This window comes from Globicephala melas, chromosome 7, assembly GCF_963455315.2.
Source record: "Globicephala melas chromosome 7, mGloMel1.2, whole genome shotgun sequence".
Lineage (NCBI taxonomy): Eukaryota > Metazoa > Chordata > Mammalia > Artiodactyla > Delphinidae > Globicephala > Globicephala melas.
Window position 1 is genome coordinate 50891648 of NC_083320.1, and position 27826 is coordinate 50919473.

Consider the following 27826-nt stretch of genomic DNA (forward strand, 5'->3'; position numbering starts at 1 on the left):
TAATTTCAACTTTCAAGTCTTATTATGTAAGAAATACATTTTATAAGACTATACATGCCATAGATAGTGATACCTCTGATGGGTCTAAGCAAAGCAACCTTCTGGAAACCTTCTTGAAAGGATTCACCATTTCAGATGCCATTAAGAACATTTGAGATTCAAGGGAAGAAGTCAAAATATCAGCATAACAGGAGTTTAGTAAAAGTTGATTCTAACCCTCATGGATGACTTAGGGGTTCAAGACTTCAGTGGAGGAAGTAACTGCAGATGTGGAAATAGCATGATAACTAGAATTAGAAGAGGAGCCTGAAAATGTGACTGAATTGCTGCAATCTCATAATAAAACTTTAATTCATGAGGAATTTCTTCTTATGGATAAGCAAAAAAAAAAAAAGTGGTTTCTTGACATGAAATTTATTCATGGTGAAGATTCTGTGAAGATTGTTGAAATGACAACAAAGGATTTAGAATATTACATAAACTTAGTTGATAAAGGAGCAGCAGATTTCTAGAGGGTTGACTTCAATTTTGAAAGAATTCTACTGTGGGTAAAATGCTGTCAAACAGCATTGCATGTTACAGAGAAACCGTTCATGAAAGGAAGAGTCAACTGATGTGGCAAACTTCATTGTTGTCTTACCTTAAGAAATGGCCACAGCCATCCAACTTCAGCAACCACCACCCTGATCAGTCAGCAGCCATCAACATTGAGACAAAACCCTCCACCAGCAAAAAGATTACAACTCACTGAAGGCTAGCACTTTTTTAGCAATAACGTATCTTTTTAATTAAGATATGTTCATTGCTTTTTTAGACACAATGCTAGTGCACACTTATTAGACTATGGTATGATATAAACATAACTTTTATATGCACTAGGAAACAAAAAAACTCATGTAACTCACTTTATTGCAATGTTTGCTTTATTGTGGTGGTCTGAAACCAAATCTACAAAATCTCCAAGATATGCCTGTACTAGTTCTTTGTTATGGCCTTTCCAATAAGAAACCCCAACAAGTCCCAAGGGAATTGCTAAGATGGGCAAAAACTATCAGGCCTGAGAACATCAGGCTATCTTGTGTTTCCAAGTTGATGAAACCACTTTCTGTGCCTCTCTACCTGCAGGCATATCCCCAAGAAAAGATGCAGACATCCAGGGGCATAATTAAGTGGTTGGTTAATTAATTGAGTTTAGTGACCTAGGAACCTATAATTCTGCTGCAACCACTTGTGTGATTCAATACACCAGAACATACATGTATTCAGTAAGTTATTGATTTTTAAAAGTATATTTTTGACCTCCTATGAGCAGCACCCTCAAATGAAAGAACAACCTCCAAGAAAAATATAAACTAGTTGATGTACACAATGTCTATTGCTTTTGACCTCTGATTTCATCTTGATGAAAAGTAAATGGGAGAGAGTAAGGAAAATTGTAAAGTTTGTCAAACTTATATTCAGGTTTCCTGACTCTCCCTTTACATATCTTTTCCCCTCCCTTAGGAGAACCTCCCTTGTCCTATTGGATTTCTGATTCCCTCATAGTCTGGCTACAGGGCCCCTTACTAATCTTGCACTCATGGTCTTTATTCACCCTAAAGAATAAATGACACTTTGAAATATTTATAAATAAGTTAAATAATTACTTCACTATAGCATTCAATGTGCTTAGCAATGGAAACTTAATATTCTAAATCAATTGTGGAGTACAAGAAGCAAATAGAATATAGAATCTCCCACTTCATCTGTAGGAAGATCAACCCTGCATATGTCTGTCATATGCTTAAGTCCTAGATAAAAATGTTGCTATCCAGCATTCCATGAAATTTAGCTCATGGAAGGTAAATCATCACAATGCCTTTTGCAGGCCGAAACAATAATTTTCAGGTCAAAGAACTTAAGTGATATAAAACTACATCTTTTAAAATATCACCAACACCTTAACTAATAAAATCAATGGATCATCTTTGCATACATCAATTAAGAATCCCTGACTGAAGGCTGTTGCTCTGTCTTGCCCTGGTGTCCTGCCTGCCATCTGCTGCAAACAGTGGGGTGTCACTCCAGGACTTTGCTTCAGACAAATTGTGGTTCAAGATGGCAGAGTAGAAGGATGTGCACTCACTACCTCTTTCGAGGGCACCAGAATCACACCTAACTCTGAACAATCATCAAAAGGAAGACACTGGAACTCACCAAAAAAGATACCCCACATCCAAAGACAAAGGAAAAGCCACAATGAGATGGTAGGAGGGGCACAATCACGATAAAATCAAATCCCATAACCACTGGGTAGGTGACTCACAAACTGGAGAACAGTTATATCACAGAAGTCCACCCACTGGAGCAAAGGGCCCCACGTCAGGCTTCCCAACCTGGGGGTCCGGCAATGGGAGGAGGAATTCCCAGAGAATCAGACTTTGAAGGCTAGTGGGATTTGACTGCAGGACTTTGGCAGGACTTGGGGAAACAAAGACTCCACTCTTGGAGGGCACATACAAAGTAGTTTGCATATCAGGACCCAGGGGGATGGAGCAGTGATCCCTTAGGAGACTGAACCAGACCTACCTGCTAGTGTTGTGGGATCTCCTGTGGGGGGTGGGGGTGGGGCGACTGTGTCTCACTGGGGGGAAAAGACACTGACAGCAGAAGTTCTGGGAAGTACTCCTTGGTGTGAGCCCTCCCAGAGTCCACCACTTGCCCCACCAAAGAGCCTGTAGGTTCCAGTGCTGGGTTGCCTCAGGCCAAACAACTAACAGGGAGGGAACTCAGCCCCATCCATCAGCAAACAAGTGGGTTAAAGTTTTACTGAGCTCTGCCCAGCAGAGCAACACCCAGCTCTACCCGCCACCAGTCCCTGCCATCTGGAAGCTTGTACAAGCCTCTTAGATAGCCTCATCCACCAGAGGGCAGACAGCAAAAGCAAGAAGAACTACAATGCTGCAACCTGTGGAACGAAAATCACATTCACAGAAAGATAGACAAAATGAAAAGGCAGAGGACTATGTACCAGATGAAGGAACAAGATAAAACCCCAGAAATCAACTAAATGAAGTGGAGATAGGCAACCTTCCAGAAAAAGAATTCAGAATAATGATAGTGAAGATGATCCAGGACCTCAGAAAAAGAATGGAGGCAAAGATAGAGAAGATGAAAGAAATGTTTAATAAAGAACTGGAAGAATTAAAGAACAAACAAACAGAGATGAACAGTACAATAACTGAAATGGAAAATATACTAGAAGGAATCAATAGAAGAATAACTGAGGCAGAAGAACGGTTAAGTGACCTGGAAGACAGAATGGTGGAATTCACTGATGTGGCCCAGAATAAAGAAAAAAGAATGAAAAGAAATGAAGACAGCCTAAGAGACCTCTGGGACAACATTAAACGCAACAACATTCGCATTATAGGTGTCTCAGAAGAAGAGAGAGAGAAAGGACCCGAGAAAATATTTGAAGAGATTGTAGTTGAAAGCTTCCCTAACATGGGAAAGGAAATAGCCACCCAAGTCCAGGAAGTGCAGAGAGTCCCAGGCAGGATAAATCCAAAGAGAAACATGCTGAGACACATAGAAATCAAATTGACAAAAATTAAAGATAAAGAAAAATTATGAAAAGCAACAAGGGAAAAATGACAAATAACATACAAGGGAACTCCCATAAGGTTAACAGCTGATTTCTCAGCAGAAACTCTACAAGCCAGAAGGGAGTGGCACTACATATTTTAAGGATGAAAGGAAAGAACCTACAACTAAGATTACTCTACCTGGCAAGGATCTCATTCATATTCAATGGTGAAATCAAAAGCTTTACAGACAAGCTAAGAGAATTCAACACCACCAAACCAGCTCTACAACAAATTCTAAAGGAACTTCTCTAAATGGGAACCACAAAAGAAGAAAAGGACCTACAAAAACAAACCCAAAACAATTAAGAAAATGGTAATAGGAACATACATATCGATAATTACCTTAAACGTGAATGAATTAAATGCTCCAACCAGGGGCTTCCCTGGTGGCACAGTGGTTGACAGTCTGCCTGCTGATGCAGGGGACGCGGGTTCCTGCCCTGGTCCGGGAGGGTCCCACATGCCGCGGAGTGGCTGGCCCGTGGGCCGTGGCAGCTGGGCCTGTGCATTCGGAGCCTGTGCTCCGCGGCGGGAGGGGCCACAGCAATGAGAGGCCCGCGTACCGCAAAAAAAAAAAAAAAAAAAAAAAAAAATGCTCCAACCAAAAGACACAGGCTTGCTGAATGGATACAAAAACAAGACCCATATATATTCTGTCTACAAGAGACCCACTTCAGACCTAGGGACACCTACAGACTGAAAGTGAGGGGATGGATAAAGTTATTCCATGCAAATGGAAATCAAAAGAAAGCTCGAGTAGCAATACTCATATCAGATAAATTAGATTTAAAAAATAAAGAATGTAACAAGAGACAAGGAAGGACACTGCATAATGATCAAGGGATCAATCCAAGAAGAAGATATAACAATTATAAATATATATGCACCAAACATAGGAGCACCTCAAAACGTAAGGCAAATGCTAACAGCTATAAAGAGGAAATCGACAGTAACACAATAATAGTGGGAGACTTTAACACCTCACTTATACCAATGGACAGATCATCCAGGCAGAAAATTAATAGGAAACACAAGCTTCAAATGACACAATAGACCAGATCGATTTAATTGATTTTTTTTTTTAAGAAGATGTTGGGGGTAGGAGTTTATTAATTAATTAATTTATTTTTGCTGTGTTGGGTCTTTGTTTCTCTGTGAGGGCTTTCTCTAGTCGTGGCAAGAGGGGGCCACTCTTCATTGCAGTACGCGGGCCTCTCACTATCACGGCCTCTATTGTTGTGGAGCACAGGCTCCAGATGCGCAGGCTCAGTAGTTGTGGCTCACAGACCTAGTTGCTCCGCGGAATGTGGGATCCTCCCAGACCAGGGCTTGAACCTGTGTCCCCTGCATTAGCAGGCAGATTCTCAACCACTGCGCCACCAGGGAAGCCCCGATTTAATTGATATTTATAGGACATTCCATCTGAAAACAGCAGATTACACTTTCTTCTCAAGTGCACATGGAACATTCTCCAGGATAGATCACATCTTGGGTCACAAATCAAGCCTCGGTAAGTTTAAGAAAATTGAAACCATATCAAGCATCTTTTCTGACCACAATGCTATGAGATTAAAAATCAGTTACAGGAAAAAAAAACATAAAAACACAAACACATGGAGGGTAAACAATACATTACTGAATAACAAGAGATCACTGAAGAAATCAAAGAGAAAATCAGAAAATACCTAGAGATAAATGACAATGAAAACAAGATGATCAGAAACCTATGGGATGTAGCAAAAGCAATTCTAAGAGGGAAGTTTATAGCAATTCAATCGCACCTCAAGAAACAAAAAAAATCTCAAATAATCTAACCTTACACCTAAAGGAAGTAGAGAAAGAACAACAAACAAAACCCAAAGTTAGTAGAAGGGAAGAAATCATAAAGATCAGAGCAGAAATAAATGAAATAGATACAAAGAAAACAATAGCAAAGATCAATAAAACTAAAATCTAGTTCTTTGTGAAGGTAAACAAAATTGATAAACCATTAGCCAGACTCATCAAGAAAAAGAGGAGGTAGACTCAAATCAATAAAATTAGAAATGAAAACGGAGAAGTTACAACTGACACCACAGAAATACACAGCCTCATAAGAGACTACTACAAGCAAATCTATGCCAATAAAATGGACAACCTGGAAGAAATGGACAAATTCTTAGAAAGGTATACCCTTCCAAGACTGAACCAGGAAGAAGTAGAAAATATTAACAGACCAATCACAAGTCATGAAATTGAAACTGTGATTAAAAATCTTCCAACAAACAAAGTCCAGGACAGATGGCTTCACAGGTGAATTCTATCAAATATTTAGAAGAGCTAACCCCCATCCTTCTCAAACTCTTCCAAAAAATTGTAGAGGAAGGAACACTCCCAACTCATTGTACGAGGCCACCATCACCCTGATACCAAAACTAGACAAAGGTACTACAGAAAAAGAAAATTACAGACCAATATCACTGATGAATATAGATGCAAAAGTCCTCAACAAATACTAGCAAACAGAATCCAACAACACATTAAAAGGATCATATCACCATGATCAAGTGGGAGTTATCCCAGGGATACAAGGATTCTTCAGCATACACAAATCAATCAATGTGATACACCATATTAACAAATTGAAGAATAAAAACCATATGACAATCTCAATAGACGCAGAAAAAGCTTTTGAGAAAATTCAACACCCATTTATGATAAAAACTCTCCAGAATGTGGGCACAGAGGGAACCTACCTCAACATAATAAAGGCCATATACAACAAATTCACAGCAAACAGCATTCTCAATGGTGAAAAACTGAAAGCATTTCCTCTAGATCAGGAACAAGACAAGGATGTCCCCTCTCACCACTATTATTCAACATAGTTTTGGAAGTCCTAGCTATAGCAACCAGAGAAGAAAAAGAAATAAAAGGAATCCAAATCAGAAAAGAAGAAGTAAAACAGTCACTCTTTGCAGATGACATGATACTATACATACAGAAAGCTAAGGATGCCACCAGAAAACTACTAGAGCTAATCAATGAATTTGGTAAAGTAGCAGGAAACAAAATTAATGCACAGAAATCTCTTGCATTCCTATAAACTAACAACAAAAGATCAGAAAGATAAATTAAGGAAATAATCCCATTCACCACTGCAACAAAAAGAATAAGATACCTAGGAATAAACTTACCTAAGGAGGTAAAAACTTGTACTCAGAAAACTATAAGACACAGATGAAAGAAATTAAAGATGTCACAGATAGAGAGATATACCATGTTCTTAGATTGGAAGAATCAACATTGTGAAAATGGCTATACTACCCAAAGCAATCTACAGATTCAGTGCAATCCCTATCAAATTACCAATGGCATTTTTTTACAGAACTAGAACAAAAAACTCTTAAAATATGTATGAAAACACAAAAGACCTCAAATAGCCAAAGCAATCTTGAGAAAAAAAAAAAACCGGAGCTGTAGGAATCAGACTCCCTGACTTCAGACTATTTTACAAAGCTACAGTAACCTAGACAATATGGTACTGGTACAAAAACAGAAATATAGATCAATGGAACAGGATAGAGAGCCCAGAGAGAAACCCATGCACCTATGGTCAATTAATCTATGAGAAAGGAGACAAGGATATACAATGGAGAAAAGACAGTCTCTTCAATAACTGGTGCTGGGAAAAGTGAACAGCTACATGTAAAAGAATGAAATTAGAACACTCCCTAATACCATACACAAAAATAAACTCAAAATGGATTCGAGACCTAAATGTAAGACTGGACACTATAAAACTCTTAGAGGAAAACATAGGAAGAACACTCTGAAATAAATCACACAAGATCTGTGATTGACCCACCTCCTAGAGTAATGGAAATACAAACAAAAACAAATAAATGGGACCTAATGAAACTTAAAAGCTTTTGCACAGCAAAGGAAACTATAAACAAGACGAAAAGACAACCCTCAGAATGGGAGAAAATATTTGCAACCAAATCAATGGACAAAGGATTAATGTCCAAAATATATAAACAGTTCATATAGCTCAATATTAAAAAAACAAACAACCCAATCAGAAAATGGGCAGAAGACCTAAACAGACATTTCTCCAAAGAAGACATACAGATGGCCAAGAAGCACGTGAAAAGCTGCTCAATATCACTAATTATTCGAGAAATCCAAATCAAAACTCCAGTGAGGTATCACCTCATACTGGTTAGAATGGGCATCATCAGAAAATGTACAAACAACAAATGCTGGAGAGGGTGTGGAGAAGAGAACCCTCTTGCACTGTTTGGAATGTCAATTGATACAGCCACTGTGAAGAACAGTATAGAGATTCCTTAAAAAACTAAAAATAGAATTGCCAAATAATGCAGCAATCCCACTACTGGGCATATACCTAGAGAAAACTATAACTCAAAAAGACACATGAACCCCAATGTTCACTGCAGCACTATTTACAATAGTCAGGTCATGGAAGCAACCTAAATGCCCATAGACAGGAGAATGGGTAAAGAAGATATGGTAATGTATACAATGGAATATTACTCAGCCATAAAAAGGAATGAAATTGGGTCATTTGTAGAGACGTGGATGGACCTAGAGACTGTCATACAGAGTGAAGTAAGTCAGAAAGAGAAAAACAAATATATATATATTAACGCATACATGTGGAATCTAGAAAAGTGGTGCAGATGAACTGGTTTGCAAGGCAGAAATAGAGACACAGATGTAGAGAACAAATATATGGATGCCAAGGGGGAAAGCACGGGGTGGGGTGGGGGGGATGAAATGGGAGATTGGGATTGACATGTATACACTAATATGTATAAAATAGATGACTAATAGGAACCTGCTGTATAAAAAAATTAATTAATTAAATTTTAAAAAAAGGAATCCCCAGTATCATATTTCCCATGAAGTCTATGAGTAGCCTTATTTCTACTTTAATAATAGTAATATCATCTATATTTTAGCAAGTTATTAATATTATTCTTTCACTTTATTCTCAACATGTTAAAATCAAATTCATAATAGTCTTCAAATCAAGCCCTCATCCAGATCATCTTATTTCTATTAGTGGCCCCAAAGTCTCCTTTTCATTCAGGTTTGAAGCACAAGCCTCACCCTAAACTTACCCCAAGCCATCTCCCACACTGCCAACAAATTAGTGTTTCAAAAGTAGAATTCCTCTTATGTCAATTCCATATAGAATAAAGAGGGGAAAAGCCAATGCCTCCCCATTACCTGTAAATTAAGTAGTAATCCTTTTCCTTGTGGTTTAATACCATCCAAGATGTGCATTAGACTTCATAAATACCTCTAATTTGCACAGCTCTGTGTTTTAGCTAGTATTATGAATTATGATTCTTATTAGCTAACATTTAATGACTATTGACTATATATTAGTCAGTGTCCTTAGGCTTCACATAAATTATTTTAGATAACCTCACGATAACCCTATTAGGTAGATACTATTATATCCTTATTCTTAAAAACAAGTCAACCGAAATCACTGAGTTGGGTAACAGAGAATTCATTTCGGCAAAGTCTGTGATGTGTCTGAAGTAACAGAGACAGCCTGTTGAACAGCAGTGATTTAGCTCTGCGTCTTGTGACTCCAAGGCTAATGACACAGTAATTTCTGCCCCCCCCCCCGCATCTGTCCCTTAAGCCAAGTATAAATATTAATTCCAAATGGAATGGATGTTATTCTCTTGGGGAATGGTGAGGCTTGCTGGGAAAGGTCACAGAAATTCTTGCCCTATTTTCTCTAAGTCATGACATAGTGAGACATTCCTATTTGTAGCTACTTTGCCTACTTCTTTGGTGACTGTATCTAGATTTTTCCAAGCAATTCTCATTTCAAACTTTCTCTCCCTTCTAATCAGAGGCATAGTTTAGCGTAAATGCACTAGAAAACATCATCAATAAAAACTTTAAAGCCACATGTTGACATAAAGTTGTAAAGATCATGATGAAAAGCTGCTAGAGGAAGCAAAGGAAACTGAAGTTCTCAGACAGGTTTGCCTTGTAATATGGGCTCTGCTACAAAGTAAAGGCCACTCCCTTTTGTCCCCTGATCTCAACCGTATATTCTAAGTTGTGGTCTTATGCAAGGCCAGTGTACCCCATGAAGGTATACAACCAACAGATTAGGAGAAAATAGAACCCAAAGCATTCTTTCAAATGTCTGGGCAGTTGAAGTGAATGGGGCAAGTGAAGTATCCTACCTCCTTTTTCTCTGTGAGCACATCTTGAATGCAAAGAACCAATGTTTGATAAACCTTATCATAATAAAGCTTTGTCCAGAGCAGCCACCTTTATTTCAGGAAACGAAAATCTAATTATGATGTTAACCCAAACAAAAATGGAATTCTTTAACCTTTGTGCTCAATCTACAATTGATAAGACCAAATAATAAAAAATCATTGACATTTCAATTTTCTCTGAGAAGAATACATTAAAATAAAATTTATGCACATAGAATGTAAGAATGTTGCAGATATTCCTCATTACTTGCTGTAGGAGATTCAGTAAAACTTGGTTAATAAGTAAAAAGATGTTTCAAAATGCTCATACACTTTTAAATTTAAAAAGCCGTCCAATCATGAATTCTTGATACTGAAGGTCTGCTGATGTATTTGGCATGAAAAATGAAGCAGAAAAATCCATGAGATGGATTGTTAATTAAATGCCAAATAACACACCGAGATGACTATTTTATGGTGACTTTAGAAAATTCCAAAGAGCAAAGGTTTGTCTCTTTATAATCAAGGGGTTGTAATACCAATGTGGAGTCTCTAGATGCTGAAAATGTTCATGTTTTTTTACTTCTGCAATGTGTGCCATATGCAACATATCCCCAAAAGGAGACCATGTGAGTAAAATTATATGAACTTGAACAATAGCTTTTTGTTTTGTGATAAATACACAATGCTAATTAAGAAATAAAATATGCAGCTTTTTAAGCCTTTTTATCTAAGCTGCTTTTAGTTTCTCCACACCAAGTCTGTACTAATGGGCTTTCCTTTCCACAGGGAGATAAAGAAGCTGAATTAGGGCTTCCATTTTCCCCACTTTGTGATCGGAAGTCAACGATGGTGGCGCAGTCCCAAATAGGTAATACTGAGGATTGGTGGTTGTGGAGAGCGGGTGTGTGCCTGTCAGTTTTCAAATGGATACATGATGTTGTTCACCCATGAAAACCTCACTCCATATTCATGATGAATTTGATCTTTAGACTGATCTATATGGTGGTGAATGAAGAATTTTGAAACATTCTCACAAAATGAACTCAATAAAGCAGTATTAGTGAATAATAATTGTTATTCTCTTTGTAATCCTTTTACAAAATAGAGGACTTTCTTCTTTTGCAAGAGACAGCATTTCTTGTTTTGTTGCTGATTATTTTCTGTAATTTAATCCTTTGTATTTAGGACAATCCAATGAAAATATTAATATATCTGTTATCACTGTTTGCATAATATTCTTAATATACTAGCTCATATTCTTTTGGGAAAAAAATTCTTATGATATGAATAGGGAAGCCAACAACAGGAAATCTGTAAAATGATATTGCTCCCAACCATATTTATCCTTTTCATTTGCGCTTATATTGGAGACTTCAAGTCCAGCCCATGATTAAAACATATTATTGCTATGCTGCATGGTTCATATATTTGTAATAGTTATTCCCTGGGCCAGCATCTTCATTACTGATCTATATGATCAATAAATATAAGGATGACTGCCTTACCTCTCTAGTTGGTCTGGTACCACCTCCTACAAAGTGGTGGTCAGCTGTCAGAAAGCTTCTTGCTCTCACCTTTCCCCTCTTCCTACCCATGTTCCAACAGCTGTTTTCCTAGCTACCATAACACAGGTGACTCTCATCGTTTAGAAGTTGTGAATATGTCAGGTTAAGGACCTCCTTGGGCAAGCTGAGAAGAATAGAAGTGTGTGAGGCTTATTGCCGTAATGTAAATTGCTGCCATGTTAGTAGAGGTGACTCATTTGATAGTCTCTAGATCCCAGGCATTTAAAACCATAGACAAAACGTGAAAGAACACCCTGGTGGTCAATTAACATTGACTCAACTTGAAGTCATCAATTCAAACACAAAACTATTGAAATTTTTGAATTAAAAATGCATCTTAGGGCTTCCCTGGTGGCGCAGTGGTTGAGAGTCCGCCTGCCGATGCAGGGGACACGGGTTCGTGCCCCGGCCCGGGAAGATCCCACATGCCGCGGAGCGGCTGGGCCCGTGAGCCATGGCCGCTGAGCCTGCGCGTCCAGAGCCTGTGCTCCGCGACGGAAGAGGCCACAACAGTGAGAGGCCCGCGTACCGCAAAAAAAAAAAAAAAAAAAATGCATCTTAATGTATGCTATGGTGAATACAATTACTTGAAATGTGAATTACTTTATCCAAGTTTCTGATGGATAGGATACTTTTTAAATATAGATATTTCCCAGGACACTATCATTTAAAAAGCATCCCCGCAGTGTTCTCTTATATTCAGATGGTAGTCTGTTGCTCCCAGTTGTGTTTAAGGCAACAAGTGCTTGATTTCCAGCACCACACCTCTCCTGGGACCTCGGGTGTTGAATGTACACAGAGCTTGTCTCCTCCTCCACCTAAACACAGGTGGTAAATGCTCCGAAAGGACCGTGCCCCATTCTCTGTGTGTGTCATTTTCTAGTTTGATGAGTACTTTCAATGTAAAATTCTTTATTCAATCCTGTCATCTCAAAGTGGCGGGATTAATGCTGTTCTCTGTTCTGATTTAACAGAATACGCCCACACGTTGCGAACTTAAAGCTTTACATCCTGGGAATAATAAAGAGCAATTTGAAATATTAACACACTGGCAGAAAGCTCTGACTGATACAGTGTGAGAAAAAAAAGTGGCTGCCTTCCTGTGGCTTGAGAAAAAAACTTCAATTATTTAGTTTCTTTGGAGCTTACATATTATTTCTTGTTAGTCAATAATAAAATTCAACGAACAAATGAAGACCTTTCAGAAAGAAGAGTGATCCCTCTCGTTAACAGAGGAAAATAGATTGACTCTGGTTAGAGCTGAAATTATTGTTAACAATAAGATGAGGCTGAATATTAAGTAGGAAACCCAATACACTTGAGTTAGCAAGCTTAAATTGTATCACTTCCACTGCTTGAGAGATGATTTTGTAGAACAGTTAAACTCTCTCTAAAGATTGTGTTATTGGATTAAAAATAATTGCAATGGGCTTCCCTGGTGGCGCAGTGGTTGGGAGTCCGCCTGCCGATGCAGGGGACACGGGTTTGTGCCCCGGTCTGGGAGGATCCCGCATGCCGCAGAGCGGCTGGGCCCGTGAGCCGTGGCCGCTGGGCCTGCGCGTCCGGAGCTTCTGCTCCGCAACCAGTGAGAGGCCCGCATACTGGGGGAAAAAAAAAAAAAAAAATTGCAAGGGGTAAGCTGAACCAATGTTGTAGTTGAAACTTGTTATCAGGAGCATCAGAATCTCTGCATTATTACTAATGTTAGAATTCAGGAAATTGTAACACTTGAATATATTTATTTATGTTTTTGCTTTTGTAGGTTTCATTGATTTCATAGTAGAGCCAACATTTTCTCTTCTGACAGACTCAACAGAGAAAATTATTATTCCTCTTATAGAGGAAGACTCAAAAACCAAAACTCCTTCCTATGGAGCAAGCAGGTTTGATGTTTTCTTTTTTGCATCTTTTCCTTTTTACTTATGATTATCTTTATTATTCCTTACATTAGGCAGGAAATTCTTAGAAGAATTATTAGGTAGTATTGCCACCTAATGGCTCTACAATATATTGCATCTGCCTTTGAAATTAGGAATTTGATGTCCACTACAAAAAATATCAAAGTACTAAGGAGTATAACAGAATTGTATTCAATACTCAAGAGAATAAATATTATTTTAATTTTCATTAAAATGTATGAATTATGTCCTGGATATAGTAACATGTCTGGTAGTGGTGGGCAGTTGGGAGACGGGCATTGTGTTGGCTTGCTAACAAATCAATCACAGCCCAATTGTATGTCTAGAAAGATGCCTACATCAAAGTTAGCCTTTTAGATGACATGAATACAGTGGATCTGTATAACATGTAACTTAAAATATTTCAATCTAGATTTTTTTCAATGATAAATGTGTTAAGGGATGTTATTTAAAACTTCCAGTTGCAGAAAAATTATGCTAAATTCTTGTCCATCTGAACACATAGTTTTTCCAAATAACATACCAGCATTTCCTAAATGTTGCCCTAATGAGGAAACTGAGGGAATGTTCTACCTGAGAAAGATCCACATTATCCTAGAGATTAAATGGTGACGGAAGGGCAGGGACCATTACCCCACTTTTAGCTCCAGAATGATGATGCCGCTGTGCTGCTCACCAGTGGACTCACCACTAAGTCAGCTCATCTCAAGGGTCTGCTGCTCTAATTAGGCCTCACCCACCCGCACCCCATAATACATGTGGGCCCTGACCTGCTGCTCTGGGAATCCCAACAGAGCCTGGCCCTCTCCATGAGGGGAGGAAGGTAGGAGGTGAGCAGCTCTGACAGGTGCTCAAAACTGGGCCTGAGCAGCTGCCTTTCTGCTTCTGTAGCTGGTTTTGTAACGTGTTTCAGGCTTTGCTTCCTCATCCCATATACTGCCCTTGGTATTTCCTGTTTTCTTTGGTGGTTACTATTAGCTCAAGCACCTTTATGTTATCACATCTTTCTCATTCCTCTAGACGATCAAATATGAAAGGCACCATGAATGATGGAACCTATTCCCCAGACTACTCCCTTGCAAGCGTGGACCTGAAGAGCTTCAAAAATAACCTGGCGGACATCATCCAGCAGAACAAAGAGAGGTGGAAAGAATTAGCTGCTCAAGGTACGGTTGTTTATGAAGGTTTACTACCATCTCTCTCTGTCCTAACTCCTCCTCTGAGATGTTGGATTTTTTCCCCCTAGATTTCTTCTTTTATAAAATATGCAAGCCCTTGGAGGTGTTTAGAATTTGGCTACCCTTTGACTATTCATAAGAAAATTGGTTTGTATGTTAAATAAAAAGACATTCTGCTCTGTTTGTGCCATGTGGGCTGCAGAAGTATTGACATGGGTGGCAGTGAAGTGGATGTGAAGGATGGGACAATAAAAGAGCAACAAGACTTTATGTGGCACAGTAACATCCTGTTCATTTCTAGAGGTGCTTTTGATCCTGTGTTTTAGGCTTTCCAAGTAGTTTTGTGTTGCATTAGGAATGCAACACTTAGTGTTAGAGATTTGAGTTTATGTTTTTTTCAGCTTTGCTAAGTTACTTCTTTGGCTGACAGGTTCACGGATGAGTTGGGAGAATCGTTTGTAATCGGCTACCAAAGAAAACAAATGGGAGGCTAGCTCTGTATTTCTGACATGTTTTTTATTCAGATTAATTAGTCTATTTGGTTTCCAAGGCATGTGATTTAGTATCAGTCATTATCCTTCATGCAGGAAATTAGCTTTCAAATTCCACATCTGGCCCATCTCCTTTCATGCTGCATCCCATGGACCTATCTCTCTCATGCTTTATACTCCCTGCACAGTGGCATTCTGGCAGGTTCTTATAATACCCCAGGGCCTTTGCAATGATTGTTTCTTCAGCCAGGAATTCTCCTCTTGGAGCTTTTGCAAGGCTGATTCCTTCTTGGCTGGCTGATTCATTCCTTGGCTGGAGTGTTCCTCCCTCTGCAATCTGTATTTTATTTCTAATTTGAAAAACACAGTACTTAATAACTTTTTAAATTCTCACATGGATCTTACTGTTATCATTCCCATTTTACAGATAAGGAAACTGAGGCAGAGGACAGTTATGTGACTGGCCTCAAATCCCACAACTAGTAAGTGAAGGAGCTGAAATTCATTCTTCCTCTACAAATGCAGTGCCCTAAAACCCCATGCTAGGCCGCCCACCTAAAAGACCCTCCTTGACCACTAAAAGTAATGTCCTCTGTCCTGGTTTCCCCTATTCAAACCCAGTTTAGTCATTTCAAAGTGGTATCACTAGTCCATAATCAATGATGTTGATTTATTCCTTTCCTTATCCTCTGTCTTCCACATGGGAACGTACAATCCTCAAAAGTCGGGTTGTGGTCTACTGTGTTTCCCAGGGTTTCCTCAGCTCCTGGTACAGTGCTGGGCATATCACAGGCACTCAGTAAATATTTGTTTAATTAAATAGTTAGTTAATCCTGAATGGGGCTGCATTATTTCTCCACCTCTGCTATTAGAAAACTTTTAAAAATACCAATCTAATGCCTTCATCTGAGTCTGTAACTTGTGTTCTCCCAGCCACTTAAGTCTGATCTTAGTTGAAAGGAAACAGAGTTTCCCAAACATTTGTGGCTCTATACAGCCATTACAAGGACCGCTTCCTCGATGTATAACCTGTGTGATCACACAGTTCCTCCCCCACCCCCCACTCAGAATGGCCTATGCATAATTAAATACTCTAGTATCATCATCTTGAAATTCTTAAAAAATTTGGAGCTAGGGGCCTTATTTTTATTTGGCACTGCGCCTTGCAATTATATAGCTATTCCTGGCCCTTACGAAGGGTCTTTGTAGTCATACATTATTGTCACTCAATAAAAAACATCACACAATACAAGATCCAGATGACCATACTAAAACATTTTCAAACCCATCTAACTGGAGACTTCAAGTGACTAGAATTTCCCCTCTATATGAACAAATTATACTCATGATATTGACCCTGAAGCACTATAAGATATAAATCGCTAGACCATAAGCTGTTTGAAAACAGGAACAATATCTATTGTATTGTCATTATTTCTCAGAGCTGGCATGTCCCTGGCATACTACAGGTGCTGTAAAATTATTTACTGAATGTGGTTTTGAATGAAAGAATGAATGCTTAAACTTCACTTTGAATATATTCATTCAGAAAGGAAAATGAATGAATATATTAGATTTTCAGCAATGAAGGGAAGAGAGGAGGGAAACAAGATTTCTGAAACCCCTCCTATGTACCAGGCATTTTAGACGCATTGTCCTATTTTCTCCTACAACCTTGTGAAGTAGAAAGTATTATCCCCATTTTATACTTTTGGAAACCGAGGATCACACAGCTTCTAAGCACTAGAGTCAAAACTGATTCTTTACCCCAAGGTTTTTCCCACTCCCTCCTATTTTACTGTCCCATATCTTTCAAGAAAGTTTGAAAAAATTGACTTGAAATATTTATCTTCAACAAATCCAAAGAATCCAATTGACCAAGATACACTCTGTTCTAAGAAAGTTTTAACTAAAATGAACAACAGTGAACCCCAAATATCAACCCATCACCTGGAACCTATTTGTCATAAAAGAAAACATTGTGTCAAAATTGTATTAGGGCTACAATTGCTCCCTTCCTAATAAACTTTCTGGCACTGTGATCTATTGAATGTTGTGTTGCACACAGAGGTAAATTTTAGATTTGCATAAAGTTTTCAACTTACATTTCTGGAATTGAGTAATAATAACTTAGTTCTGCAGTTAGAAAATGTAGAACCAAGATTTGAGCACAGGAAGTCTGGCTTTAAGCAAATTAAAATTATAAAGTATTTTGATAATATAATTTCCAAGGGGTATTTGTGTAGAGTACACATAGTTTGAATAAAGCAAATAATGTCCAATTTTCATTATTTTTAAAATTGTACACTCGGTTTCTATTTCCAATGCAATGGTGATCTAGATAAACTTAAAGAAATATGGTAAAAACAACTAACAATGCTGGATGAAATATTGTTGAAAAGAAATTGACACCCTTAGGACCTGTCCAAATAAAGATAAAACAGAAATTCAGAGAAATAAGGAAACTTTGGAGCCACAATCTCTCCTGAGCGCACCTGTTTACCTCTACTGAAGTCATAGGTTTGCAGACTGAATTTATTACTACATCGGGTTTATGCCAGAAGTGCAAATTTGGTTTTACATTTAAAAATTCTATTACTGCAATTCACCATATTAATGATAAAAGGTGAAAAATGCGTCTCAAAGGACGCAGAAAGAACATTCAAGAAAATTCAATATCCGTCCATTTTTTTAATTCAGAGGGATAGTCCTAATCTACTATTTTTTTTCCCACTTTTCTTGCCTTCATTTTTACTGCTTAAGTTTTTGTTCTATCCTAATTTATTTCCTTTATGGTTTGAAACATTTGCACTCTATTCCTATTATTCTCATAATTAATTAGAAGATTTTAAATGTATAATCAATAGTAAATAACAAAGAGGTTAACCAATAATTTTACCTTTCCATCAAATAACACAAAAACCTTAGAAAACTTTGTAACTGATATTTTTTAAAGTTTTAGAAATACAGACTTTATATTTAATAATTAACATTTAAAACATCTTCTTGAAATTCAAGAATATGAGACTGCTTTCTAACATTGTTTTGAAAGATCAAACTAGTGCAGGAAGACCCTCTCAAGGTTCTTCCTCAGCCAGTCAGAGATGTTCCTCAGATAATCAGTGGAGAGCTATCTCAGCCCTTCCAGGGCTCTTTGATTGCTAGGATTTTTCTGTTAAATCCTGCTGGTCTACCAGTTACCCCAAACTTGGACCACAATCTCAGGCTTGCAAAGCTGTGGGTTTTCCCCATTTATTCTAAACTAAATCCACCTTTATGTTGGAGAAAACAGGGTTTTGTTTCTCTCTTGTCCCAACCCAAACTGAGTCTACCTCCTCTGGCAGCAAAGCTGTTTTCCACTCTCAAGCTGGGGTTGGCGGAGGAGGTTGGGAGTAGCTCCAGGCAAGAAGGTCACAGGTTTCTCTTGTTCTTACCTGAATCTCCAGAAATTTTTCAGTAAATGCTTCTCAGAGTGTTGTGTTGCCTTGATTGATTTCCGGTGTGATGGAATAGTTGTTTTTGTTAATGTTTTCCAACTGTATACTTGTTTTCTGTGGAGAGGAAACCCTTGGCCTCTTTACATCACTCTAACAGGAAGTCCTCTCTCTCCACATCGGTTTTTGGGAGAATTAAATGAGTTGATTTACGTAATCTGCTTACAAGTACCTAAAATAGTAGCTACTACATGAGTTGGCTTTTATTATTGTAATTATTATTTACTGTGCTTCTGGGATACAGTAAAAAACTAAAGAGACAATAATACCTACCTTCATGAAAGAATGGGAATTAGGAGCAGGATTGAAGTTTTAAATAAGGTGGCTAGGAAAGGCTTTACTGAGAAAGTGATAATGTAAATAAATACATGGAGGAGGTTAGAAAGACTTATGGGGAGATCTGGCATAAGAGGTGGGGGAATAAGTTTTCAGAAAGAGGAAATGACTAGCACAATATCTGGGATGTGGAGCTTGGCTGACATGCAAGAAATAACAGGAGGCAAGTGAAACAGGGAAATTGGGCAAGTGGGAATAATGTAGGCAATGTGTTAGATGGGTAACATGATGTCACATCATTGGTTTGGGTCCAAGAGAGATAGGAAAACCTTATGTATGATTTTGAAGAAGAAAAGTAAAAATGAAATGAACTGGGGCTTCCCTGGTGGCGCAGTGGTTGAGAGTCCGCCTGCCGATGCAGGGGACACGGGTTCGTGCCCCGGTCCGGGAAGATCACACATGCCACGGAGCGCCTGGGCCCGTGAGCCATGGCCGCTGAGCCTGCGCATCCGGAGCCTGTGCTCTGCAATGGGAGAAGCCACAACAGTGAGAGGCCCGCATACCACAAAAAAAAAAAAAAAAAAGCTGAAGATGCACGTGCCATATTTCCCAACAATCTCACTTTTGTATTTTTACCTTAGAGAGACTTTTGCTCATGTGCATCAGAAGACATGAGCAAAACATCCATTGCAGCATTGTTCATGAGTGCAAAAATCTGCAAACAACAGTAAAATGAATTCATAAGCTGTGATTCATATTCATATTATGAACCAGCATACAGCTGTTAAGAAAAATAAAACTTCACTGTGAATATCAACAGGGATGAAAGACACAAATAATATTAAGCAAAATATGCAAGCTGCTATAATATAGCAAGATACCATTTATAGAAAGTTTAAAAAAACTAAAAACTGAATAATAGGTTTTAGAATACACACATGATAAAACTAAAGAATGATGGGAAAAATATTCAGAACGGAGAATCTAGGGAAAGGATGGAGAATTTATTTAGGAGTTAGTAATATTTTACTTCTTTGGTTGGGTTCTAGACATACATGTTCATTTGGTGATTATGGTTATACCTAACATATATGCTTTATATATGTAAATATCCATTTTTTATGAATAGAATGTTTCATAATAAAAAATTTTAAAATGTGATCTGCTGTGAAAGCACAGCAACTAAAATAGACATCTATTTTAAAATCAGTGTGTATCAGATACTGCCATTGTAATTTCCCCTTGCCATCACCTCTGGTCTTAAATATACTGAAGATGAAGTTTTCCTTATTGCATTGAGATGAAAATAAGCAGGTTATATGATGCTTGATTAAACATCACGGTTCTGAGCAGAATCCCGGATGTTTGGTCACCATCATGCCGGCTCTGAAACTATATTTCATAGTTGTCTCAAAAACATCCCACTAATCCTAGAGCAGTAGAAGGTCTGGATGCTTAGGCCCCAAGGTATGCAGCTCCTAGGTCATCACTAAAACAAAACACTTTTTTAAAGAGTCATTTCATTCAGTAAGCCTTCTATTAAGGATCTGAGAACGATCTGTTTAAGAATGTTGTATGTAAATGCATTCCTTTTGGACACAGTGTGTTTTCAAAAAGTAAAGCCAGTGAATGGCAAACACAAAAAGGAAAAAATTCTTTCCTCCAACCCAAACTGTTTTTGGTTAAATGTATCCATTTAGTGTGAGGAAAATGCCTTCATCATCTATTCAGCTTTCCTCAGCATCTTAAGTGTCTGCCCAGTCTCTATGTTTTTCTGTATTACTTAAGAGCAAACAGGAGATTTTAAGAGGGTGTGTGACTGTCCTCTAGTGAGGCAGGTGGAGGGAAATGGTGAGGAAAGTCACTTTTCTATTTCTACCTATGGAGTCTCAGGCCAATTACATAACTTTTCTTACCCTCAGTACATGTTATTATTGGGAAAATCCTATTTGTCGTAATGAAGGAGCAGACATTCCCATAAATTCTGACCAATCCGCATTTATGCTCCAGAGTTTTGAATGTCTGTGATGCAGCTTTGAGAACAAGGCACCAAGGAAATGAGAAAAAATAAAAGAGTACATTTGCCTATACTGATGGCCAGTGGGTGAGAGATGCCCCCAATTAACAATCAAGGAAGTCCTATACAGGAAAGAAATGTATACATTTTAAAGTGCCATATAAAAGTAACTCATTTTCACTGGTGGCCTGCCATCCTGCGTCATGAGCAACACCTTGGTCTGAAGCTGAGCTGGAGTAGATTAGGTTTTGTTTAGAACAGTACCTGAATGGCAAACACAAATATCTGTTCTCCCTTGAAGCAGAAGGGTTGCTTTTGTAAGTCACCTGAGAGACTGGTTCCTCTTTAGACACAAGAATTCCAAATTGACCCAGGTCCACCAAATCCACCTAGATTGGAATAAAAACCATAAATCAATCCCAGATCTGTTTTCTTTTCCATCTTCTCAAAGAGAATGTGTACTTGAGAAAACTAGTTATGTCCCAGAATGAAATCTGGGTGGTCAGTCTGGAATGGAATGCACCATGTTTTTTACTGTACTGAGTAATTTTCTGATTTATTTGATATTGATTCAGACCCCAAAATACTAGGCTCAAAGATGATTAAGAAGTGAGAAAAGGAAGCAACATTGGAACTGAGACACTACTGGAGTTGCACTGTGCCCAAATCACAGCTGTTTAGAACCAGAAGGAAACCTAGAGCTAGCTTAAGGCAAGCTTGACATTTTAGAATATGTATTAAAAATCTCAAACATAGCAGTGTTTTCTAGTTTCTTTTTGTGACTTACTTCCTATATAATTGCTTGAGAGTCATAGAATATGTTCAATATAATATTATTCATTTGAGCATTTTGAGACCTGCTTTTGGCTTAGTAGCTCATCTGTTCCACCAAAAACGAAGGAAAAAAATAGGATTTTGATTAGAATTTCTTTGATATCAGTTTGGGGAGAATTGTCATCTTTATGGTATTGAGTCATCCTATTCATATATATCTTATCATTCCTATGTCTTCTTTCATGTTTCTCAGAAAGCTCATTTTTCTTTGATAATAATAATAGTAATGATGATGGAAAATATTTGGTAGTGATATTAGATGTTAGGCACCATACTAAGCATATAATATGTTGTGTAATCACTTAATATTTATAATCAACAAAACTATATTTTAAATTTCTGAATATATTTTGTTGGATTTTCCATCAGTATTTAATATTTTTTATTGATTTTGTGAATGAGTATTTCTTGCAGGTGTATACAAATCCAATTTGCCTTTGAATACTTATCTTCTGCAAATAATGACAGTTTTTTCCTTTCCGAAATGTATATCTTTTATAATTGTTTTTCTTGAGTCAACTGCACTAGCAAGTTTATCCAGAATGATCTGAGATGGAAGTGATAATGGCATTCAGCTTGTCTCTGAATTTAAAGGGAAGATGTTTAATGTTTCAGCATAAGTGTGATATTTCTTACTTTCTTTGATCTGTTCTTTATGAAGTTAATTTCCCATCAATATTAAGAAAATAAATTTAAAATAAAGTGTTTAGTTTTAACAAATGTCTTTTCTGTAGCTTTTTAAAATAATTCACTATTTTTCTTTTTAATTGGTTCATACAGTGAATTATATTAATAGACTTTCTAATTTTGAACTATCTTGTATTCCTTGGATAAACCCAACTTAATTGTTAGGTATTAACTTTGTAAAAGTGTATGTATTACTTTGGCTGGCATTATAAAATTTATATTTGTGGGTGAGATTAGCTGTTATTTTTCTTTCTCATACTGACCTTGTCTAGTTTTAGTGTTGAGGTTATACTAGCCTCATAAAATGAGTTGGAGTTTTAAAATTCTTGAGCTTGTGTGAAATTGGTAGAACTATCTTTAAAAACCATTAAGCCCAGTGTTTTATTTGTGGGATAATTTTATCTGCTGATTCAATTTCCTTAGTGTTTACATAGGATTTTTAAAGTTATTTAGTTTTTTATTTTTTTATTTTATTTATTTATTTTTTTTGTGGCTCGCGGGCCTCTCACTGCTGTGGCCTCTCCCGTCGCGGAGCACAGGCTCCGGACGCACAGGCTCAGCGGCCATAGCTCACGGGCCCAGCCGCTCCGCGGCATGTGGGATCTTCCCGGACCGGGGCACGAACCCGCGTCCCCTGCATCGGCAGGCGGACTCTCAACCACTGCGCCACCAGGGAAGCCCAGTTTTTTATTTTTTTTAATTGTGAAATATAGTATACTGAAAAGGAATACATAAAAACATATGCACTATTTATAAGTAAATAACAAAGTGTACATTCTTATAATAGACAATCATTATAGTGGCCTACAAAGAAGTAGTATGCTGGCAAAGTTTAACAACTAGTTCAAAAAAAGTATGTATATATACACATATATATATGTATATATATGTGTGTGTATATACAGGTTTATTATTACTATACAGGTTTATTAATATAAAGAATGAGTAGCACATAATTTATAAGTAATAATAAAATATACAATAATCTATTATAAATTCTATACAGCTAATTGATTATCACAGAATGCTTTCACTGATTTTTGACAAACTCTTGTGTCCATTGTCGACTTATGGTTGCAACAGACAAATGGGTGTCATTCAGACTGATATTTTCATTTCTATCAAGGAGTAAGATGAAAGTACATAAATATATGTCAGAACTTAGAAAACATAGAAGGCATATATCAACTTTACTTGTTCATCAGAGATGCAAATGGTTTCTTGGTCGTTTAATTGGTTAGTGGCATTTGAATGCTGGAAGAAAATTCCCTCAATTTTTGTGCTATTTATAATGTATCAGCTATAGACATGACACAGTCTTAAATTCAATCTCTATTTTTATCATTATCTCCACCATTTTAGACATCAATAAAACAATAATTTGAGCCCCGATTCGGAAAGTTTGATGATATCCATGGTGTGAATATCCCCACCATGGCCAGTTTCAAGCTATCCATATAATTTCTCTAAACATGGAGTTGGGAAAAGGTGCATGTTATATATTTGCATTTTACAGATATGGTAGAAATAACCTCGCAACACAGATAATAGTAAAATGTATCAAAATAATTAGGCAATGATGAGTTCTGAGTATTTATCACCTTTTTTTTGAATACAGTTTATTTAATTGTAAGTTTATATAATTTTACTTTTAAGAAGTAGTTTTAACAAATAGTTTGTAAAATTTCTGAAATGTAACAATTGGGTCTTGGTGCAACATACTGCTGCCCATAAAGCTTTCTGTGATCCACCCTCACCTCCTTTATCTTGCTGAGTCAATTTGCATTTCTCTTCTCCTCACCCGCTTGCCTTACTCCAGACACACTGACCTCCACACTGTTCTTTTTTTTCCTGTCTTACAACATGTCAGATACCTTTCTGCTTTAAGAGCTTTGTACCGGCATCATTGTTAGAAACGCCTCTGCCCCAAATACAACATAGCTGCCTCCCTCTCTGCTTTCAAGTCCAGCTTTAGCTGTCACCTTGTCAATGAATGACTCCTCCCCTGGAAAAAATTTTCAAATTCCACCCATGTTCCTCCCTTGCCCCCGATAACCCCCACCAACTATTTCCCCATAACACAACACTGTCTAGTCTATAAATAATTGCCTTATTAGCCTTAATTTTTATTGTCTCTCTTACCCCATTAAAAATAAGGTTCATGAGAACAAGGATGTTTGTTTTGATCACTGATGTATTCCAAGCTCCTAGAACAGTGACTGTCATGAATTCGAAATTCAAACAATTATATGTTGAAAAAAAAATAGGAGAGACAGAGAGGGGGAGAGAGGGAGAGAGGGAGGAACAGAGGAAAGGAAGAAGGAACAAAAGAGAAAGGGAGAGAGGGAGGAAACCCACCATCTAGGCCAAGAAATAGAATATTGTGCCATGCCTTAGTAGTTCTATACGTCCTTCTCTAATCATTTCTTTCCTTCTCTTCCTTCCATGATCTAATCACTACCTTGAATTTTGTGATAATTATACCTTTGTATAACCTTAAACAATATATAGCTTAGTTTTGCTTATTTTAAAACTTGGTGAAAATGGAATCATGTCATATAAATTCATTTATGTTTAGCTTTCCACTCAATGCCATGTTTTTTGAGAATTATCCATGATGACCCAAATAGCTGTTGTCTCATTCAGCAGAGATGTTTTCTTGGATCCTGACAGAAAACATGAGACAGAAGAAAATGTATCCAAGTACTGTGTAGATTTTTAAAAACTATTAAGTATTTAAGTTTTTCAAATAGTATATAACTATACTATTTCTTAGGCCACAAACCAGATGCACAGATAATGTAACTTCCATTATTTTTCTGTGACCAAACATAGTTTCCAGCTGAAGTCCCCTTTGTAACATGTTTGTAGAAAGCATAAGCTTATCAGTCAAATGTTTTAATTGAATCAGAGTAAGCCTGGTCAATTTAGGATACTGAGGAGGAAAAATTCAGATTTTTTAACCTCCTTTTCCTTCTTCTTTAGATAACGTCAAAGTCCCCAGAGACTAATGAGGTGTTATGGATTTGGGATAAGTACCAGTCCTTGTTTGACTTCTGGACACGCTCCCTCTCATCTTCCCAGACCTATACCCTCCCCTCTGCTTCTGGCAATTATTAGCTCCTGCTTCTCACATGGGACCCCTTGTTTCTACCATTATAGGCTGTCAAACCTTTGCTCTCCCCAGCCTGCTTACTCTCTCTCATTCTTCTTTCCTCTTGATGCTTCTCATGGCCTGAGAACAGGCTGCTCTTCCTTACATATGACTGAAGACTGCAGGGTTCTCCCAGGCTCTTTACCCTGACCTTCCATATAGCCACTACTCCAGTCCTTGTACTTGAGAGCACCTACCTTGCTGCTACCTTTCAGAATTCCAGATATGGGAATTCTGAGGAGACAAGGTCTCCTCTACTCCTAGATGCCTTAATTTATCTATAAAATCTTTCATACTTTCCCACTTAGAAATAACCCAAAATGTGACAGGTCTGGCTAAACCCAGGGTCCTGTCTCAGAGGCTGTAAGTTTCTAGCCCTCTTGTATCTTCCAACTCTCTTCTCTCTCCCATCTTCCTCTGGTTCCATAGGAATGGAAAAAATTGCCACTGGAACAATGAGTCAAACCTGTGCCACCTCCATTCTGAAGGCTACCCTTATCCTTCTTGCTACTCTTGGTAAAAACCTCAGTCCATATCCAGGAAATGAGAAACCTAGATATCTTCTGGAGGTATGAGTGGGGAAGTATAGAACTTGACTAAGTATTTTCCAAGAAACTTTGTCCCATTGATGGATGTGGCTTATGAATCTGAAGACTAAGAGTGTATGCATTGTTTCTGGGTACTTCTCTAATAATATCTATGTCTACTTGTCTGAATGGGCATGGACCATGGTGACCAGTGGGAACAAAACCAGATAAGTTAACAGTTCACAGCATCAGCACAACAAGACAAACAGCTTTTGCAGTTGTTTCAGAAGAGAAATTAAAAATAAAGTTTGATTGTTAAATTGACTTTATTTAAAACAATATTACTCAATTAACATTTATCAAGTGTTTTTTACTACTTTGCAAGAAAAAAAAGATTGAAAGTTCATTTTTCTTTTAATTTGAATGATTTAAAGCTAACTGAATCATGTGATACAAATTGAAATAACTTTAAGTTCTTTGAGGTTTTTCAGGGTGGTTAATATTTTTAAAAATGTTTCAGAGGGAAACTGACATTTTTGATCATAGAGAAATCTGTTTTAAAGATAAAAAAAAATGAGACAACCTTCTCTGTTTTCTACCAAGGTCCAGGGCAATCTTAAGACATGTTTAGGAACTTTAATTCAGTTAAACTATTTTTTTCTAAGAAAATACTTACAGGATCCTAAAGGCCTCTTTTAAAAATTGAGTGCTATAACAAATAGCCAATTTATTCTCATTTTCACTCAATGTCTAACTTAGGGAACTTTAGGGACAAATGTAAGAAACTGTTGTCTCACACACACACACACACACTGACTCCCACAGATTGTTCTGTCCGTTTTGAAAGTTCCACTATTTAAATCGGGCTGATTCCTCCTTTTGGTTTCAACATGGTGTGAGAGAGTTACCACTGGAGCAATCAGGAGTAATCCCATCTGAATGTCACCCTTCTCTTCCTCCTTTGCTTCTCTGGGGGAAACCTGGATCCGTGTCTTTGGGCGTCATCAGGAAACAAGGCTGAGGGGCTTCAGACTCTATTCCCAAAACCCTTAGGACACTTAGAGAGGCTTCCTCAGTAAATCGTCTTTAGAGCTGAAAGATGATAAACTGCCCGGGAAGAATAAATTTTTAGCCCAAGCATCACACCCAAACCAGTTACACAGCAGTACTTTCACTCCCACAGACCTGTATCACTCTGCACTCTGATCTCCTAGAGCTTTGCTAGACTTTTTTTGCTTTATTTGGCAGCAGTCCCTATTAGTCCCTAATAGTGCACCTCACTCTTACGTCTGTTGCTTAGAGAAAATAAAAATAGATTTTTTGAAAAGAACAAAAACATGCCATGTTACTTTGTATTGAATTACTTTAAAAGGTTATGTTTATAAATATTTTTTCACAAAATATTTAGTTACTCCTTTCCATTATCTTTTAATAAAACATAATGCATTTATTTACTTATTAATTTTTTTGGCTGCATTGGCTCTTTTGTTGCTGCACGCAGACTCTCTTTAGTTGCAGCAAACAGGGGCCACTCTTTGTTGCCGTGCGCAGGCTTCTCATTGCGTGGCTTCTCCCATTGTGGAGCACGGGCTCCAGGCACGTGGGCTTCAGTAGTCCTGGCGCATGGGCTCAGTAGTTGTGGCTCACAGGCTGTAGAGCACAGGCTCAGTAGTTGTGGCACACGGGCCCAGCTGCTCCGTGGCATGTGGGATCTCCCCAGACCAGGAATCGAACCCATGTCCCCTGCATTGGCAGACGGACTCTTAACCACTGTGCCACCAGGGAAGTCCCCAAACATAATGCATTTTAT

At 37.8% G+C, this 27826-nt stretch overlaps 1 protein-coding gene across 9 annotated transcripts in view; it reads left to right on the forward strand.

Moving 5' to 3' along the window:
* PDE1A (phosphodiesterase 1A) overlaps window positions 1–27826 on the forward strand; it is a 350907-nt gene that overhangs the window by 298127 nt on the left and 24954 nt on the right. For all 9 annotated transcript variants that reach the window (XR_009564587.1, XM_060302177.1, XM_060302179.1 and 6 more), the window contains exons 12-14: window positions 10661–10742; window positions 13202–13322; window positions 14379–14524. Coding sequence is in view for 8 of the 9 variants with exons in the window: in XM_060302177.1 (XP_060158160.1) it covers window positions 10661–10742; window positions 13202–13322; window positions 14379–14524 (349 nt within the window). In the remaining variant the exon portion in view is untranslated. The remainder of the gene's footprint in view (window positions 1–10660; window positions 10743–13201; window positions 13323–14378; window positions 14525–27826) is intronic.